At 42.6% G+C, this 16848-nt stretch overlaps 1 protein-coding gene across 1 annotated transcript; it reads right to left on the bottom strand.

Moving 5' to 3' along the window:
• Positions 1–3646: 3646 nt before the first annotated feature.
• On the bottom strand, positions 3647–3856 carry LOC147458671 (uncharacterized). The gene has a single exon (XM_086509669.1). It carries the CDS (start codon positions 3854–3856, stop codon positions 3647–3649), a length of 210 nt encoding a protein of 69 aa, XP_086365795.1.
• Positions 3857–16848: the final 12992 nt, after the last annotated feature.

The following is a 16848-nucleotide window of genomic DNA, read 5'->3' as shown; positions in this document are numbered from 1 at the left end:
ACCGTTGTCTTTGATGAAGAATTCATCATCTCAGGCAAATATTGTTGGGGTATAGGCGTGTGTGCCTTGCCCGACCACCCAGAGTCTGGGCGCCCACTGACTTGTATACCTTATACATAGCATAAGTGTATAGGGGGCTGCTCACTTCAGAGTCTCCCCACCCACATTGTGTGTGTATCTCCTTCTCTCTCTCTCACTCTCCGTCTGTGGTGCTCCCCGATCCCCTTCAATTGGTATCAGAGCTATGGTGACCGCGGAGAGCACGACGGCTTTGAGAGCTTCGAGGCGATAGCTTGCTCGCTCTCGACGGTGGAGTTCGATCGCGGAGTTTCACGGAGAGCATTTTAGCTTGAGGAGCATTGTCTTTGGAGCTCGGTGTGGTCAAGCTTGGTCGAGGAGGCGGTTGCGGCTTCCTTGGTGAGAGGAGCTTTTGAGCTCAGTGGAGCTCGTTAGAGAAGTGCTCGGCGAAGGAGAGCTTGACATTCGAGTGCTTGGATGCTGTTGTGGCAGAGCTCTTGCGTTGGAGCTTGCATTGAGAGGACATTGCATCACGCAGAGTGTAGCAGGAGTAGGTTCAAGACTGTGTGTAGCTCGTTTTTGCCATTTTCGGGCTCTAAAACGCAGTTTTTTGCGTAGTTCCGTCATACAGAGTGAGATCTACATGATCCAGGAGTCTAGGTCAGGGTTTTGGCATGCTCCAGACGCGATGGTGATGTCTATTTTCTGAAATTATGCTTTGAATTACAGCAAGTACAGCAACATGTTTATTTGTGCACTTTTCGGTCCCAAAAACACTGTTTTTGGTATATCTCACACACACAGAGTATTTTCTGCAGCAACCAGCAAATTCATAGGTGTACACAGGTTTTTGGATATGCATTTGTCCAGAGAGCCACTCATGCGAGAGTGAGCTATGTTGCCATGGTCTTGGCGGTTTATGTATGCCATATATATATTTGTGTATTTGTTTATGGCTGAGATTATTTGAGTGGTACTCCGGCAAGAGCGTGTATGCTCATATGTATGACTTTGTGAGGTGATTCCGGTCGAGTTTATTCCCAGATTGGCCATCGTGGCATATATTATTGTCTCTTTGAGGTTTACTGTTGAGATTTTTCTCCAGTTACAACGAAGACTCTGCCAAAATTTTGTCAGATATTTATGCGCGATTAAGTCATATTGACTTGTGATTTTGTGCAAGGTTTTGAACGGTTATTGGTGCAACTTTGCATCAGGTTTTGAGCCATATTTGCAGACTCTTTTTTATGCGATTCGAGCCAGTTTAGGGCTGATTTGGTTGACATTTGCTACTCATTGTTGGTTGCTCTTTTGAGAGCATTATGGCTGATTTTTCATTTGACTTCCAACGTTTTGGTCTGACACAGTTTGATGGTGCACATTTTGTTGCTTGGAAGGAGCATATGCTTGTTGCATTGGCGGATTTGGGGCAGGATAAACCCTTGCCTGGTTTATCGACGAAGCCCAAGTCTATGTGTGATGATGATTGGCAGGATCTTGATGAGTTAGCAATGTCTACGATTCGTTTGCATCTAGTTGAGTCTGTTGACTGGCAAGTCTCGAGGGAGACTACAACTCATGCTTTATGGCAGAGTTTACATGCTATGTACGCGACATCCATGTCTACAGGGAAGTCTAGTCCCACTTCTATGTCCATGGGAGAGATTGGTCCCACACGCAAGTCTCGACGGCATAGAGACTTGACATGTTGGCATTGTGGACATAGAGGGCACATTAGGCGTCGATGTTTCAGGCGCTTGAGACAACGGAGGCGACAGATGCGTGATGCAGATTTGGGCATGACAGATGCTAGTGAGATCAGTACGGTGGTTACTGAGTATGCTTGTGACGGCGATGTCACATTTACATCTAGCTTGTCTTCAGACGATCTTATGTCTATGGATTGCATATCAGATTGCCCATTGTCTTCACAATGGTTACTAGATTCAGATGATACTTTCCATGTCACGTCGCATCGTGAGTGGTTTAGCACATTTTCTAGTAGGAGACTTGATTGTGTGCACATGGCTGATGGTTTTTTGTATGACATTGAGGGTGCAGGAGACGTATGTTTGTCCTTGCCCAGTGGTATGAGATTTACCCTACGTCATGTGTGTTATGTGCCAGATCTGAGACGGGATTTGATCTCAGTTAGACAGTTACAGGATAGTGGATGTCAGATTTTGCTACGAGAGCGAGATTTTGTGATGCATTTGGGTTCGCTAGTGATTGTAAGAGGTGCGAGGAGTGGTACAGGTTACCCATTGCATGTGGATCACGGGAGAGACGGTGTTGTCTCTGTGATCACGCAGTCAGGTAGAGAGCGAGAGAGCAGGCGAGTCTCTTTTGCTTGTGGGTTGCAGGGTGCTTTGCATGGAGTGCAGAGTAGTGAGCTGTTGTGCACACAGTTGGGGCACAACTTGAGCAGTCACACAGAGAGGTGACAGAGTCAGACATGCATGCTTTGCTAGTGACTGAGCAAAGCAGAGAGTCAGTTGTACGAGATACTTCTATCCAGGATAGACAGGTAGAGCGGTCTTGCGGTAGTGAGTCACGACAGGAGGACGTTGTGCAAGAGTCTATGCATATGGAGTTAGAGCATGAGAGCTCTAGTGAGTCACAACAGATTGAGTGGTCATGTTTGCAGTGGATGATTGCAGAGGAGGCTGAGATGTCAGCGATTATGCAGTCATTCCTTTCTATGCTCGAAAGTGAGCATGGGGATATAGTTGTGCAGGATATGTCTTCCAGCAGACACCTAGAGCAGCTGGTTTGCTCTGAGGTTGCACGACAGGTTGATGCGTCTTTTGTGGACAGTCAGGAGATGCATGTGGCTGACACGTCTTGTCAGTCAAAGATGCCTATTTCCAGGGATATATATGTTGATGCATGCTCCGTAGAGCTAGCAGGGCCCGCTAGCATTACATCGGCATTCGGTGGTCTCATGTATGAGATGTTGATCTTGAGACCGGATATCGCAGCTGCAGTGGGAGCATTTGCAGTTGGGGTTGTCAGTCGTTTGTTGACTGATGATGGCATAGTGCACGAGGGAGATATGTAGGTATTGCATACATACTTGCAGTACGTGTGCAGTACGTCTGGTGGTGTATGGACTTACACGGGAGCAGGACAACCGGATGCACACGATCACAGCCAGCCAGTGGGCATCGGTTGAGAGCGGTTTTCTCTCACCTTTTGTAGTCTTTAGACTAGGTTCCCTTGCTTAAAGGCACAGTCGCCTTAAAGTGGGAGGTTGTTGGGGTATAGGCGTGTGTGCCTTGCCCGACCGCCCAGAGTCTGGGCGCCCACTGACTTGTATACCTTATACATAGCATAAGTGTATAGGGGGCTGCTCACTTCAGAGTCTCCCCACCCACATTGTGTGTGTGTCTCCTTCTCTCTCTCTCACTCTCCGTCTGTGGTGCTCCCCGATCCCCTTCAAATCTTCTCCACCATTGCACTCTACATTCTCATCACCAGTCCACTCTTCTCATCAATCTTTGTTGACGGCCCCACCCACACACACACCCATGCAAATTTCCCACCCTTCTAGGCACAACCTTGATCCTCCCTTCACCATCCAAAGGCCTTTCTTCATCTCCCATCCACCTCCTCGTGTCTCGCATTCTCATGCACAGCCAATCAGCAACACTCCTCCACCACCTCTTGCACCCATCTCCTCACAGTTGACACCATCACCAACACCGTCCATCCCGACTGCCGCTACTTCCATCACACCGCAGACACTCAGTGCTCCACCTTGTGAGATCCCATCACCTTTGCTACCGGTCTCACCTTTTTTCCGCAACTCCCACGAAACCTTGCCAGTTACTCCCATCCCAGTAGATGTCGACGAAGTCAAGCCTCATAGCTCTACTTCTGTCACCTCGCCATCGAAACACACTTCGGCTATACACTTGGACCAAGCCGCCTCTAGCTCGCATGGTCGCACCCGCTCTCTTCGCGAGATCTATGAAGCCACCAATTTCTCTGATGTCCTCAATGATGAAATGATTCTTGAACATCCACCAGAGCCTCTTGAAGATGCCCTTCCCCTCTCTGTTCTCGATGCCCTTTCTTCTAGCAAGAGCAAGGAGTGGCATGCTGCTATATTGGATGAACTCCAAGCCCTCAAAGAAGATAACACTTGGGAGCTTGTGCCACCTCCTAAGAATCATAACATTGTCTCTTGCAAATGGCTCTTAAAGAAGAAATACAACCCCAACGGCTCAGTTGATCGCTACAAGGCACGCCTTGTCACTCGCGACTTCAATCAACAACAAGACTACAATATCTACATGTGGAAAATCTCTAAAGGCATGGCTATCTTAGGCGCATCGGATGACATTCCTCTTCTTGGCACATCGGAGTACATGATTCTGCAAGCTATTGACTACATCTCTCACGCCTCATCTTGTAATTTTAGTTTGATCCCTACTGGATGAACTTCTCATTGAGGGGGGATAGCATGTATCTACGACATGGCTACTTCACAAATCTCTTTTGTTCATCAATCTCAATGTTACAACGAGAAGTCCACCCTTAAGGGGGGATGTAAAAGTAACTTATGATTATAATAAGTGTGGAATTCCTTTCTACCTACCTCTATTCCCTAATTCCCACATGGACCCCTTTTTACCTATGCAAGTCTCAACATGTGTCTATTCCCACCTTTATAATTCCCAAGTGATGGATAATCCTCACTCCCTCAACTTGTATATAAATCCCATTAGCTGCCCTCATTTGTAACAAGGTCTTCACTCTCCATTCAAGTGCAATCTATTGTCATTGCTCTATTTCTATCTTGCACTCTCTTATGTCTTGACATTAGCATATTAAGTAATAGTGATATTAATCACATTTAAGTTAATCTCTAAGTTCTCACATGGACCTGACAGTGTAAACAAGTTGGCAACGAGGTAACGCCCACTGGAGAGGGTGAGTGCATGCAGTCTCCAACCACTCCCTTGTGAGACTGTGATTGTTTGCCAACCGACACATGTAGAAAATGGGATCTGCCCGCTCTCCCTCTCTCTCTTGCATGGCGGCCTCCTCAAGCTGGCTCACATGCGCTATCACAGTTAAGAGCGGCTGTTTTCTTTCCTTATTTCGCCACTCAACAAACCCATCACTTCATGTTGTGTTCACCTCCTAGTTCTCCTCTCCTTTCTACCTACTGCCACGTTGGGTGAAGCCTTTTTGAGGTTGGCAAGCCTTTTTGACGAAGGCCGCAAGCTTGTGCAAACGTGCTCTCTCTCCCCTCAGCTGCACCAAGAACTCTTTACCTCTCTCTCTCTCTGGCTGCCAACCGTCATCATAACCACTAGCTTCAGTAGAGCTGCATGCGAACACTTAGAGAGGTACACCAGTCCTCCAACTACCCATGGCCCTCCCTTGCTCATGCAGAACACTAACATCTCTCTCTCTCTCTCTCTCTCTCTCTCTCTCTCTCTCTCTCTCTCTCTCTCTCTCTCTCTCTCTCTCTCTCTCTCTTTTCCTACCAACTCGCCATCTTCCTCTGCTGCCGTAGTTAACTCTCTCTCTCTCTCTCTCCATCCAAAACCGTATCTCCTTGTTACATGCGACTCCCACCTTTCAAACCTGGAGGCTATGTGACGACTCCTCGACAGACAGTGGTTGAAGAAAACGACCCCCTCAATCTCTTCCTAACCCCCTCGCGACTGCTGCATCTACCACCCACACACCAGTGGCGCCTCTCTAGTACAGCTAATTTGCAAAGATGGACATTGAAGCAGTGCTTCAGCCTTTTGAGCCATAATCCCTCTATTTTTCTCTATCTCTTTCCGCTGTGTACAGAAGAGGCCATTGAAGAAACTCGGCAGTGAGACTGCTGGATACTTTCTCAGACAACGTCAGAGCATTGACGATGAGGTTCTTTTTTTTCTACATTTTAATTTTTACCCGGGCATCGAATTAACTTCACATCGAATTAACTCTCTCCAAGGCTTCTCAAATTTACACCATCACATATGTCTTTGTCTTTGCCCAATGAAAATCGACATCATTGACACCTTCTAGTCCTTGCAAGATGAGCTCACACAACTTCTGCGAGACTATGACCGCTTGGAAAACCACTTCCAAAAGCTTTGCCTTTGACTTTTGGACGTGCAGGCCTCCATCCATGCCTTACACTCTATTTTAATGAGCATCACAGAACACTTCTTCGTCCGCACACCAAAGAAAACCTGGCCTCGACCCCCCTAGCAGTACTTCCCTCGACCCTACACCATCGACATGTGTTTTCGAAAAATTTTATTTTGTAATAAGCCTATCAAGGCTCCCTTCTGCCCTCCTTTCGTAGATCTCTAATGTAGCCCAAATTATTTTTATGAATGTTGCAACATATTTATTGGCTCCCTTATGCAGGGATTCAGAACTAGTGTTTTCGTTTACTGTAAGTTGTCAGTACTTCTTGTAGCACATGTAGTCTAGCATGATTTTATATATATATATGATTTTTTCATACGTACACAACACATTATTTCTCACAATCTTGTCCACATTGTACTAAATAATTTTGATTAGCATAAGCTAGTATAATTTTTGATCTACTCATATCTACAAATAGCCCCACTAAAACTCTCCACTGTAACCACTTTCTACAATGTTTATCATGATGCTACATCGTCTTTTGTGATATATTCAGGTTATAACAAGTCATGAACTCATTTGTCGGATTCAAATTTGATGTACTTGCAACTTTATGAAAATTTTCTTACTAAATCACTCTCGCATATTTTTCTACTTCTTAGTACAATTTGCTTAGCATGCCTATCTTTATTACATTCACCACACCTTTAGGGAAATATGACTATCTGTCCCCCCAACATGCACCCACATGAGATTATTTTCACTACTTGTCTCATGTACAATCATTAATATTCACACAGAGCCACACAAACTAGAATGGGCACTATTTTCTTTTGAGTTTATTATAAGCATATCATTAACGACAAATCGGTGCTTATTTGACTGCGTATACTAACCCTTTTATACAAGACAGGGCTACCCCATCGTTTTACAAAATCTAAGCCGAATAATACCACTTTCTCATCAATCAAAGGCTAATCATGGTAGGCCTCCGTAAGTAGTCAACATACTTTTATCCTTCAGATCGTGTTGTAATGATTTCACCAAAATTTTATTCTTACTTCTTTTATTTTGGCCCATTGAAACAACTTAGAGTTTGGTTCTTGCTTTTTTTTAATTGTATGTTTGTTTATGGCATTAGTGGATCTATGCTAGAACTGCAAAGTATTTCTTTTCACTAAGTTGTCTCAAATTTTACTTTCATCAAGGTTATGGATAACTTTTCACTTTTATTCCAGTTTACTTTCTTTTGAAATTCCAATTGTCAAGTCACCATGCTAGCATTGTACATCTTAAAAGTGTAAGCACACACTTATTTCATTGCAAATTACTAACACAAAATTACTAGTTGCAGTACTTGTACCTCTCCTCATATGCCACTAATGGTATATATACTTTCAAATACAGGATACCCTCCTGGTATGTACATCAAATACGTCATTCCTCTTTTTATATTTTCTTTCTCTCCATTGTGTTATAAGCTACATACTCAAACACTACTACGGTCATGGCTTCTAATTGTATTGGAAAAATAAATTAAAAAATTTATTGAGATGCTTTGTCAATAAGCTATGCAGCTACTTCGGTGAGCTAAGGTGCTATGGGATACTGAACAACAATTTGTAAGTACTTTGATATACTCCAAAGTGGTGTTACACAGATAGTTAATAATTTTCTCCTTTATGTCTTGTCTATTCCATTGGTCACAAGCACACAGATCGCCGATTTAGGCAGTGTGTCAATGCTCATCCTAGTGCAGATTTGCCGATTGAGGCAGCACACCAACAAACTGCAGATTCACAATTTTATTAATATCAAATACAGATTTGCTGATTGAGGCAGCACATCTTATTGGTGTAGATTCGCCAATTTACGCAACACCGATCACAACATCATGCTGCAGTGAGACTGGCCATCACTGCCAACTGGTATGATTTTGTTATCAGGATATAGAAAATAAAAGATATTTTGGATTTGGATTATATTTGGAATTGGAATTGAAGTTGGATTCTCTATATGATGATTTTCTGTCGTGAGAATATTTATGGATTTGCAATTGACATTGATGAGAATTGACTTATTAAATGATGAGTGTGACCAATGATATCCTGATTCATTAGGGTATGACATATGTTGCTTATTCTAGTGGTATGGGACACTAGAATAGGTAGTATGTGGATGGCGGCAGGCATAACCAATGTGTCTAATTTTATGGATTTTTCTTTTACTATTTGATACAGATTTCTAATCATGACAAGTATTGTTTGTAGATTTTTATCTTCGCAACTGAGGACAGTTGCTTTCCAACAGAGAGGTATGTTATGGAGTTGATATGTTATTATTTATTGCAGTTGACATGTGGAAAAGACTAAACCGAGCTTGGCCTATGTGAATGGAATATATATATATTGTACATTTTATTATTCAAGTGCTCTTTATGACCTTTGGCCATTTATGACCGTCCGGCTAGTTTGTAATCACTTTGACCATTCAAGAAATCTATAAATGAAATACGTGCAAGAGGGAAATGGTCACTCTTGCATGGGGGAGATTGCACCCAGTGTCTGCGTTATTCTTCTCACCTCTCCTCTCTTCTCTCTCGCCTACCGATGTAGAACTCCATTCTAGGAGGTGCGTCTGCACGCACCCTATTGCCCTCTCCCACTCTCTGTCTCTCTTGTATTGCGTACGGCTCGGAGTATGTGCAATGATGGTTACCAGGTATACAGTTTTGTCGATTTATGTCTTGCTATGTGCTATTCCGAGTATTTTGGAAGACTCTCCACGCTCTCGTTTGTAGCAGTTTGACCAAAGACTTAAGCCCTTGTTGGATATGGAAAAGCACGTGTTGAGTCAAGAAGAATTAGATATTAATGGGGTGTTAATGTCAAAAGGGGATGTGCATGTGCTTAGGCAACAACTCAAGAACGAAATGCAGGAGGCATGGAAATCAATGAGAGACAGGTTGACTACCGTGTTAAAGAACCCATATGAAATGGTGAAAACTGGTTTTGTCAGTGCCAATGAGGCTGATTTGTTGATGGAGGTAGATCAACTCAAGAAGGAAAGAGAGTATTGGATTAAGCAGGTACAGGAATTTAAAGAAAACGAAAAGGAGAAGCTGGTAATTGAAGAGGAGCAAAAGTATGGAGAGCACGTTGAGTGTTTAGACAAGCCATTGCAAGAGATAGAAAACCAAGAATTAGAACAAAAGGTGAGTGATGAGACAGAAATGGAGATAGATGAAGATGTCTTAGCAGATTTTGTAGTACCAGCTGAGCAAGTGAAAGTTTCTATCTCTGAAGCTGAAAGTGGTGCTGTGTGTGAGGTTATAGAGAAATAAAGTAGTGGTTTAGCATTTTCAGACTAAGTAAAATATGTATCTTTTTGAACTTGTTTTGTGATCACATTGTATATTGGATCAAGGGATATGTAAATTCAGGTCGGATCTCTAAGAAATCCACCATCGGGACGTGCCATGTGTTGAAACGGTAATTGATTGGCCAAAATGGTGCTCATTCAGATTAATGCTGAATCGGATTCTGCTGGTCGAAATTATGCTTAGTCGAATGTTGCTAGGTTGGATTCTGCTAGCTCAGATGTATATGCCAAGAATATTTAGTTAGAACATTTGTAACTCTCTTTAAGAGTAGAGGTCATGGGTAAGTGGAGAGAACACGAGATGTATAAGCTCTATTTATGAAGTTTTCTTGCTGTGTCTGAACTTGCTCTTGGCTCTCTTTTCCTCTATTTGAAGTTATCTATTCGGTGTTTGGCTCAATCTGATCATGTATCCTTCGAGTTTATTTCTCAATTTGAGAGCATGTGTGAGAGAAGGATTGTTGTTGAGCCCCAACAATCTTCAAGATGTCTTGGATCTAAACAAAGTATTCAAGCTAGCTAGTCTCTATGTTCTCATCCCTGGCACTACTCCTACTTTCTTGGACGAAGCTTTCCCTATCACCATTGTCCAAGGTTACTCTTTGTTCGTCTATTCGTTGCACTCTAAAGTGTCTCCCATGCGACCACAAAGCTCCATATTTGTGATACTTCAGCCACAAAACTGAAACAAACTTAAAGTTACTAAAGTAATGTGATCATGTGGAGCTCGAAAAGGAAGTTGTGAAAATTTACATTCCAATTGCAACCCCTTGACATCTCCTCTTCCTCTTCAGTAATCAACACTCCATTCCTCTTTGTCTCTGAGATTGTCGCATCTAACCACCACCCAGTTGAAAATTCAGGCCATACTTTATGTACCAATGATGCAACAAATAAATAAAACAATCTTGTTATAAGTACACACCACTAACTACATGAAAATACTTGACAACCTCACATTCTCTATCCATGCCCAATCCCCGCATACCTTGGTGTACAGGTGCACAGAGATTAGAACCACAGGGTAATAATCTCATCTTTATTTATCAATGATTATATATTAGGGTTTTTGAAGTTGTGTGTGCTATTGAAGTCTGATTGCATTATTTTACTTCCTTTGTCGAAGTTCGTATATGTTTTTATAGTACACAAGTCATTTCTAAAGACTTTTGTGTTTCTGAAGTCCGTTTGTGGTTTTTCTATTGTTTGTTTCTATCTCTAACAACCTCACATTCTCTAGCCATGCCCGATCTCCACACACCTCGATCTAGAGGTGTACGGAGATCAAGACCACAGGGTAATGATCTCGTCTTTATCGATCAGTGACTATATATTAAGTTTGTGTACGCTATTGAAGTCCGATTGTGTTATTTTACTTCGTTTGTCAAAGTCCGTTTGCGTTTTTGAAGTACGCAAGTCATTTCAATGATTAACAATCAATTGATTTTGCTGCTATGTACAATTGTCATTTATTTACTTCCATCAATTCACGCTTGTCATTTTTGTATCTTTATTTTGCAAACAATACGCACTATGGATGATGGAGTTAATGATTATATTGTCTTGTGGCTAACTATTTTGGGTCTATATTTACCTTTGTAATTTTTTTCAAAGGTAAATAGACCAATGAAACATTCAATATGGTTGATGGCCAAAATTTTTTAATCTCGGGCGTCGCTAAATTGTGCACTGCAGCGTCGCTATCTATGGCCCTGCAGCGTCGCTATATGCGTCGCTATAGGCGTCGCTATATTAGCGACGCCTATAGTGACGCTGATAGAGACTGCGGTAGCGACGGCTATATCGACGTTCTCGTATCGATGCTAATAGTGACTCTTTTAGAGATGCCAGGGGTTTAAAATACCCAATGTATTTCCGTTGCTATAAGCGTCAAAAGAGCACACAACCTCTTGTAGTGAAAGAGCAATGGTTGTAGGCAAAGCAACCATTTCGTGGTGTGCGCAGTGCGGGTAGGCTTCTGCTTTTGTAGAGTGCTTTGAAAAAGAGATTCTTTACGTGAAGCCTATGGAATTTAGAAATTACTTTCTACTCTCTTCTCCTTACCTTCTCTGTCTCTTCCTATCTCTTTCTCCCCATGGAAGAGGCATTAGGTTGGACTCCTTTCAATGGTATCGTACCTCAGAATGGAGGCAGACATGCAATGTGCACAGTAATCCCTCGAACAAGGAGCTGCTGTGAAGAGATGCTGTGCAAGAAGCAAAATAAAGAAGCTCTTCTTCAAAGCACTCTAAAGAAGCACGAGCACTCTCGCACTACGCGTAACACAAAATGATGGCTACATTTACAACCATATCTCTTTACCTCTACTCAAGACAATGGCTAAATTTACGTAATTGTATATTTATTTGTGTGTACATATATATTTGTTTATGTATGTATGTAGGCACTAAGTACGGGAGCATAGCACCCGAAGGTTAGACGCTTTCTCTTGGGTATAGTTCCTCTTTAGTTGTGGCGTTGTGGTCATTGATCCACTCATGCATGTATTACCGCAACGTACCTTTGGTTTTACCATGGTTGAGACTGTGATGATATCTAAAGAGGTGCCACTTGACCTTTGGTACTACTAGCCTCTACTTAGGTCTACTAGTATGTATATGTATCTACGTGCTTGTGTGCTAATATACTTGTGTACGTAAGTATAGATGAGTGAGTAGGGGGGAAAGCTAAATCTCATATTGCTCTTTGTAATGTAGATGTCAGACAAGAGACCACTTGGTGGGGAGCAGCCATCTGGCTCTTCTTTTGGTTGGTTCACATCCAGGTTGGCTCCCACCCGGGGTGGACATCACCTCCACTGGACCCGAGTCTTGAGGCGGTAAGAACACGCAAAGAAATAAAGATTATTTCTGGCTAGTTAACCCTAAATCATGAGTGTCATAGGTTTATTTTTGTTAATTGGAGGCATGGACATCCTACACCTACTCTATGCACGTTCCTCCATCGGTTTTAGATCCATACCTACAACGGGCTATCTCTTTATGAGACCAGTACCTCCGTTCGACAAAGGGATTGTTTGGCCGCTACAGTCCGCAAACAGTTTGTGACCTACGGTCTTTCACTGCATTCCACACCATGGGGGAGTCAGGGAGGGACTCCTTACATCCAGAGCCTTGCACCGACAGCACCTCAACCTATGACCACTTCTTATCATCCTACTCCCCTTCGATCACAGGGTCCCACTCCCATTGCATCATAGGGTCCCACGCCACCCCATTCCACTCGTGCTTCACCAAAACACCATTGACACACTTCTTCTAGAGGCGTGCGTTGACGCTCGTCTCAAGGGAGCGAGCGCCAAGAGAGACGAAGCGGCGGGGGAGCTTGTGGCTTCGCTTGTTTTGATAGTGGCAAGGGAACAAAGTCCCCTATTTGAGAGCGTGTCGTCCTTGATGCAGAGCACGAAGAATACTGACGCACCCATGTTAGACATGCAAGGGTGCTACTACAGGGTCAAATATGGCTGGGAGGTGGACTTCGGTACAGCACAGGACAGAGCGTTTTTACGCCACCTTCAAATTCTTATACATTCAATGTATAATTGTTTTGTAAAGTTTAGAGACAAACTGCCCAATCATGAACGCTACATTGAGGACGCGCTGCATGCTAGATTTCCAAATACCCCCGATCAACTTTTTTCACAACACTGATTGGAGGGCTATATAAAAACATTTTTGAAACAAGTAGTTCAGTGTATGGCACGTAGCAGCCAACCAGGTTCATTAGGAAAAATATGAACCCTTTAGGGGCCCTTTGGGATTAAGGTTAATTAGAGGCCAGCCAATAGGAAGAGGGTGGTGGACACACTCTATACCCTCAAAAAAGTAGGGGAACAAGGTAGCCTTACACCTCTTAATGGCCTCTTACCTAGTGAGAAGGTAAGGGAGGTGGCTAGGGGAAAGGGAGGGAGTGGGGGGGACCACTTTGACCTCTTTTCCCCCACTTTTTGGCCCGGATTTAAAAATACACTAAAAATTTCAAATTTCAAGTTTTCCCTCCTTAAAAGGTCCCCTAACCTGTTTCATGGTCAAAAAAGTATTTTTAACCTCCAAAAGTCAAAAACGTGCACTAAAAAATTCTAAAAAATTAAAATTTTCAAAAAAAAAAATCAAAACATCATTTTTCACCCTCCAAAGTCTTTCCAAACCTATTCTATAGCTAAAAAGTGATTTTCTCTCTCTACAAACCCTTTTCCAAGCTCTCCATGGCTGCAACAACCTAATGCACCCCTTATAGTCTAGCATTATCTCTCTACAAGCTTTCTCCCATCTCCATTATAGCACCAAGCAAGCTTCTCCCCCATCTCAGCTTCCCCTTGTCCACCACATAGTTCCACACCAAGCTAGCTCCTCTCCCTTCTCTCACCTCCATTACAGCATGAAACAAGATTCTACTCCTTCTACTTTCATTCACTCGCACTACATGGAAACCTCTACTCCCGAAGGTGGAAAAAGAATCAACTCACATGACTTGCATACCACAAGAACAGGAGGTGTGAATAGTGCATGGGCATTGCAAGGATTCATCTCCAACATAAAGATAGAATGGTGAGAAAACTACCCTTGTAGCTTACATTCAGAGCTTAAGATCATCTCCATCTTTAAGTTTATCATGCTGGAGGGAATTAACCTCTTTTTGGCTTTCAATGTTTAGGCTTCACACCTCATAACATTGGGTGGTGCTATTTTGTTGATGACTTTGGTGCGCCATCTATAGTTTTGTAGCATGTGATTGAGTCTCACAATGTAAGTAAGTTGTGTTATCTATGGAGAGTCATCAAAGATTTTTCTTATAATTTATTCTTTGTATAGTTGTCATTAGATTTATCATAATGATTTCATTTTGTACTTTATAACTTTGAGCTCACATAATCTGTTGTTTACTTACAGAGTCAACTTGTTTTCAGAGGACATGAGCAAGCAACCATGTGCAGAGATGGAAATCACCCTATTTTTGTTCCGTGAGGAACCTTTCACTACCATGTTAAAATATTTTGATAAGAATAGTAGGATTTTTGTAGAATCTTGAACCAATAGGTACTCTCTAGGAGGTCTTAGAAAATCCATCCCTGTAATGGAATTTGCCTATTCAATTTGAGAGTAGCGGAATTTAATGAGAGTACTTTCAAGAAATGATTTTGTGAGCATAGCGGGTAGACATAATTGAAGATAGCAACATAATTATAGCAATTAGTTAACTTGGCATGGACAATACTTTTGCAAGAGAGAGAATTTAGAGAACATGACAACAGTTCATGACCGGATTTATGTGGAGCCGGTCCCCCCTCGAATAGGCATTTGTATTATGATTTCTTCCATAAAGAGAGACTTGTTACAATACATTCTTTGTGTTCCTTGTGACCTAGGTGAAGCAATGAAGATGGAAAGCTTCATGCATCACCATCATCGCATAACCTAAACTTGAAGAAAGCTTTAACTATACCAAGCCTCAGTCCCAAGACCTCAAACACCTTTGAAGGTGGAGAGAGCTAGCAGGGAATGAGGGTAGGGAAGAGGAAGAAGAAAAATTTCATATGAGAAAGAGCTAGTTCCTCACTTATCATAACTCTTGTGCTAGCATACATAATAGCATAGTAATGAAGAAGAAATAGATGGCAAGCTCAAGCATTGAAGCATGGCTCTTGGATGGATTTGCACTCCATAGCCAAGAGTGTTGGTGTAGGCTCTCAACCTCTAGTTGCTTGGAGAAGGAGAGGGAGTTCTTGCACTTTGCATAGTACAAAATGAGAGTGTTTGTGAGTGTGTGTGGGTGAGTATACCCCCTAAGCACCCCCCTAGCTTGCTTGGGTCGACCCCCCCTTGTAGCTCATGCTTGAAGCTCATTGGACCCCTCCAGGCCTAGCCAATCACAAGCCAGAGCCATTACAAGCAACATGGGTAGTCTTGGGACAAGTGTCCCCCTTTTCCCTTTGAGAGAGAGGACTTGATAAATGCAAAATCAATTAATTAAATATCCTAAATTATTATTGGACCCCTTGGGTGGCCAACCAATAGGCTTCAGGCACACCATGAGGGCATGCAAGCGGCCAGTGCCAATAAATGTACGAGGTCATTGTTAAAAGGGAAAATTACCAAAATACCCCTCTAATTTGTGGAAATTTCCAAAATACCCCTCAAATAATTCCCAAAATACCCTTGTATCTATTTTGATTGGATTGTTCAAGATTTTTTAATCTTGATTCCTTTTTTATAATTGAGATCCGTTTTGCATGCTTATCATGTAATTTGCCACAAATTACCTCGCAAGAAAAGGCAATTATATCTAAAGATCAGTCACTATGCTACATACACTTTAACTAGTTTTACTCAGTTAGATCATGTGAAACCTAGATTTTATATGTAAGATAGGGGTATGATAGTTTCTCCATTCATTGTCGTATAAGCATAGAAAGGGGGGTCATATTTACTAATATGAGTTGTATATAGGGGTTTTATCAAAGTTGTTCACTCACAAGTGGCATCTTGTTTTGTATATAGAGTGAATCCCTCGAGGGTCTTGCGAAGAAGCCCACAACAATGGTAGATGAAGCATGGACTGTCCTTGATCAAAAGGCACTAGGAACAATAAGGTTAAGCTTGGCGTCAATGGTGGCCTTCAATGTTTCGGAGATGAAGACCACGGAGGACTTGATGAAGTCACTTGACAACTTCTACGAGAAACCATCGGCATCCAATAAGGTCTTTCTTATGAAGCGCTTGTTCAATCTAAAGATGGCAGAGAATGGTTCAATTGTAGAACACCTAAATGACTTTAACACAAACATAAGTCAACTTCGATCGGTGAAAATCAATTTCGATGACAAAGTGCAAGCTCTCCTTATACTGTCATCTCTACCAGATAGTTGGGACAACCACTACAACAGGCTATTCATATTAGCGACGCTCACACAGCGACGCTCAAAAAAAAAATTCCCGACGTCGCTATGAGCATCGCAAATTTACAAGTAAATTTGCGACGCTCATAGCGATGCTCATACCGACGCCGGTTGGGCTAAAAAAAATAACAGAGAGCGCCCAAAAACTCAGATCTCAGATCTGAGTTTTTCGGCGCCCTCAAGCAAGGAGCAGGTAACGCTCTCCCTCTCTCTCTTTCTCTCTTTCTTCTCCACACACACACACACACACGAGGAGAGGAAGGAGAGCCAGGTATGCTCCTTCCCTCTCCTCACTCTCATGTTCCCTTCCCCTCTTTCTCTCTCCCTCTCTCTCTCTCTCTCTCACACACACACACACACATAGTGTTTTTGAGAGAGAGAGAGAGAGAGAGAGAGAGAGAGAGAGAGAGAGAGTACAAACA

Source organism: Adiantum capillus-veneris, chromosome 4 (genome assembly GCF_014529385.1).
Source record: "Adiantum capillus-veneris isolate H3 chromosome 4, ASM1452938v2, whole genome shotgun sequence".
Classification (NCBI taxonomy): domain Eukaryota; kingdom Viridiplantae; phylum Streptophyta; class Polypodiopsida; order Polypodiales; family Pteridaceae; genus Adiantum; species Adiantum capillus-veneris.
Note: the sequence above shows the minus strand (reverse complement) of the source record. Positions and strands in the feature narration are given on the sequence as shown.

Coding starts and splice junctions, on each gene's coding strand:
- LOC147458671 (XM_086509669.1), bottom strand. CDS start 3,856: ATGGGAGTAACTGGCAAGGTTTCGTGGGAGTTGCGGAAAAAAGGTGAG.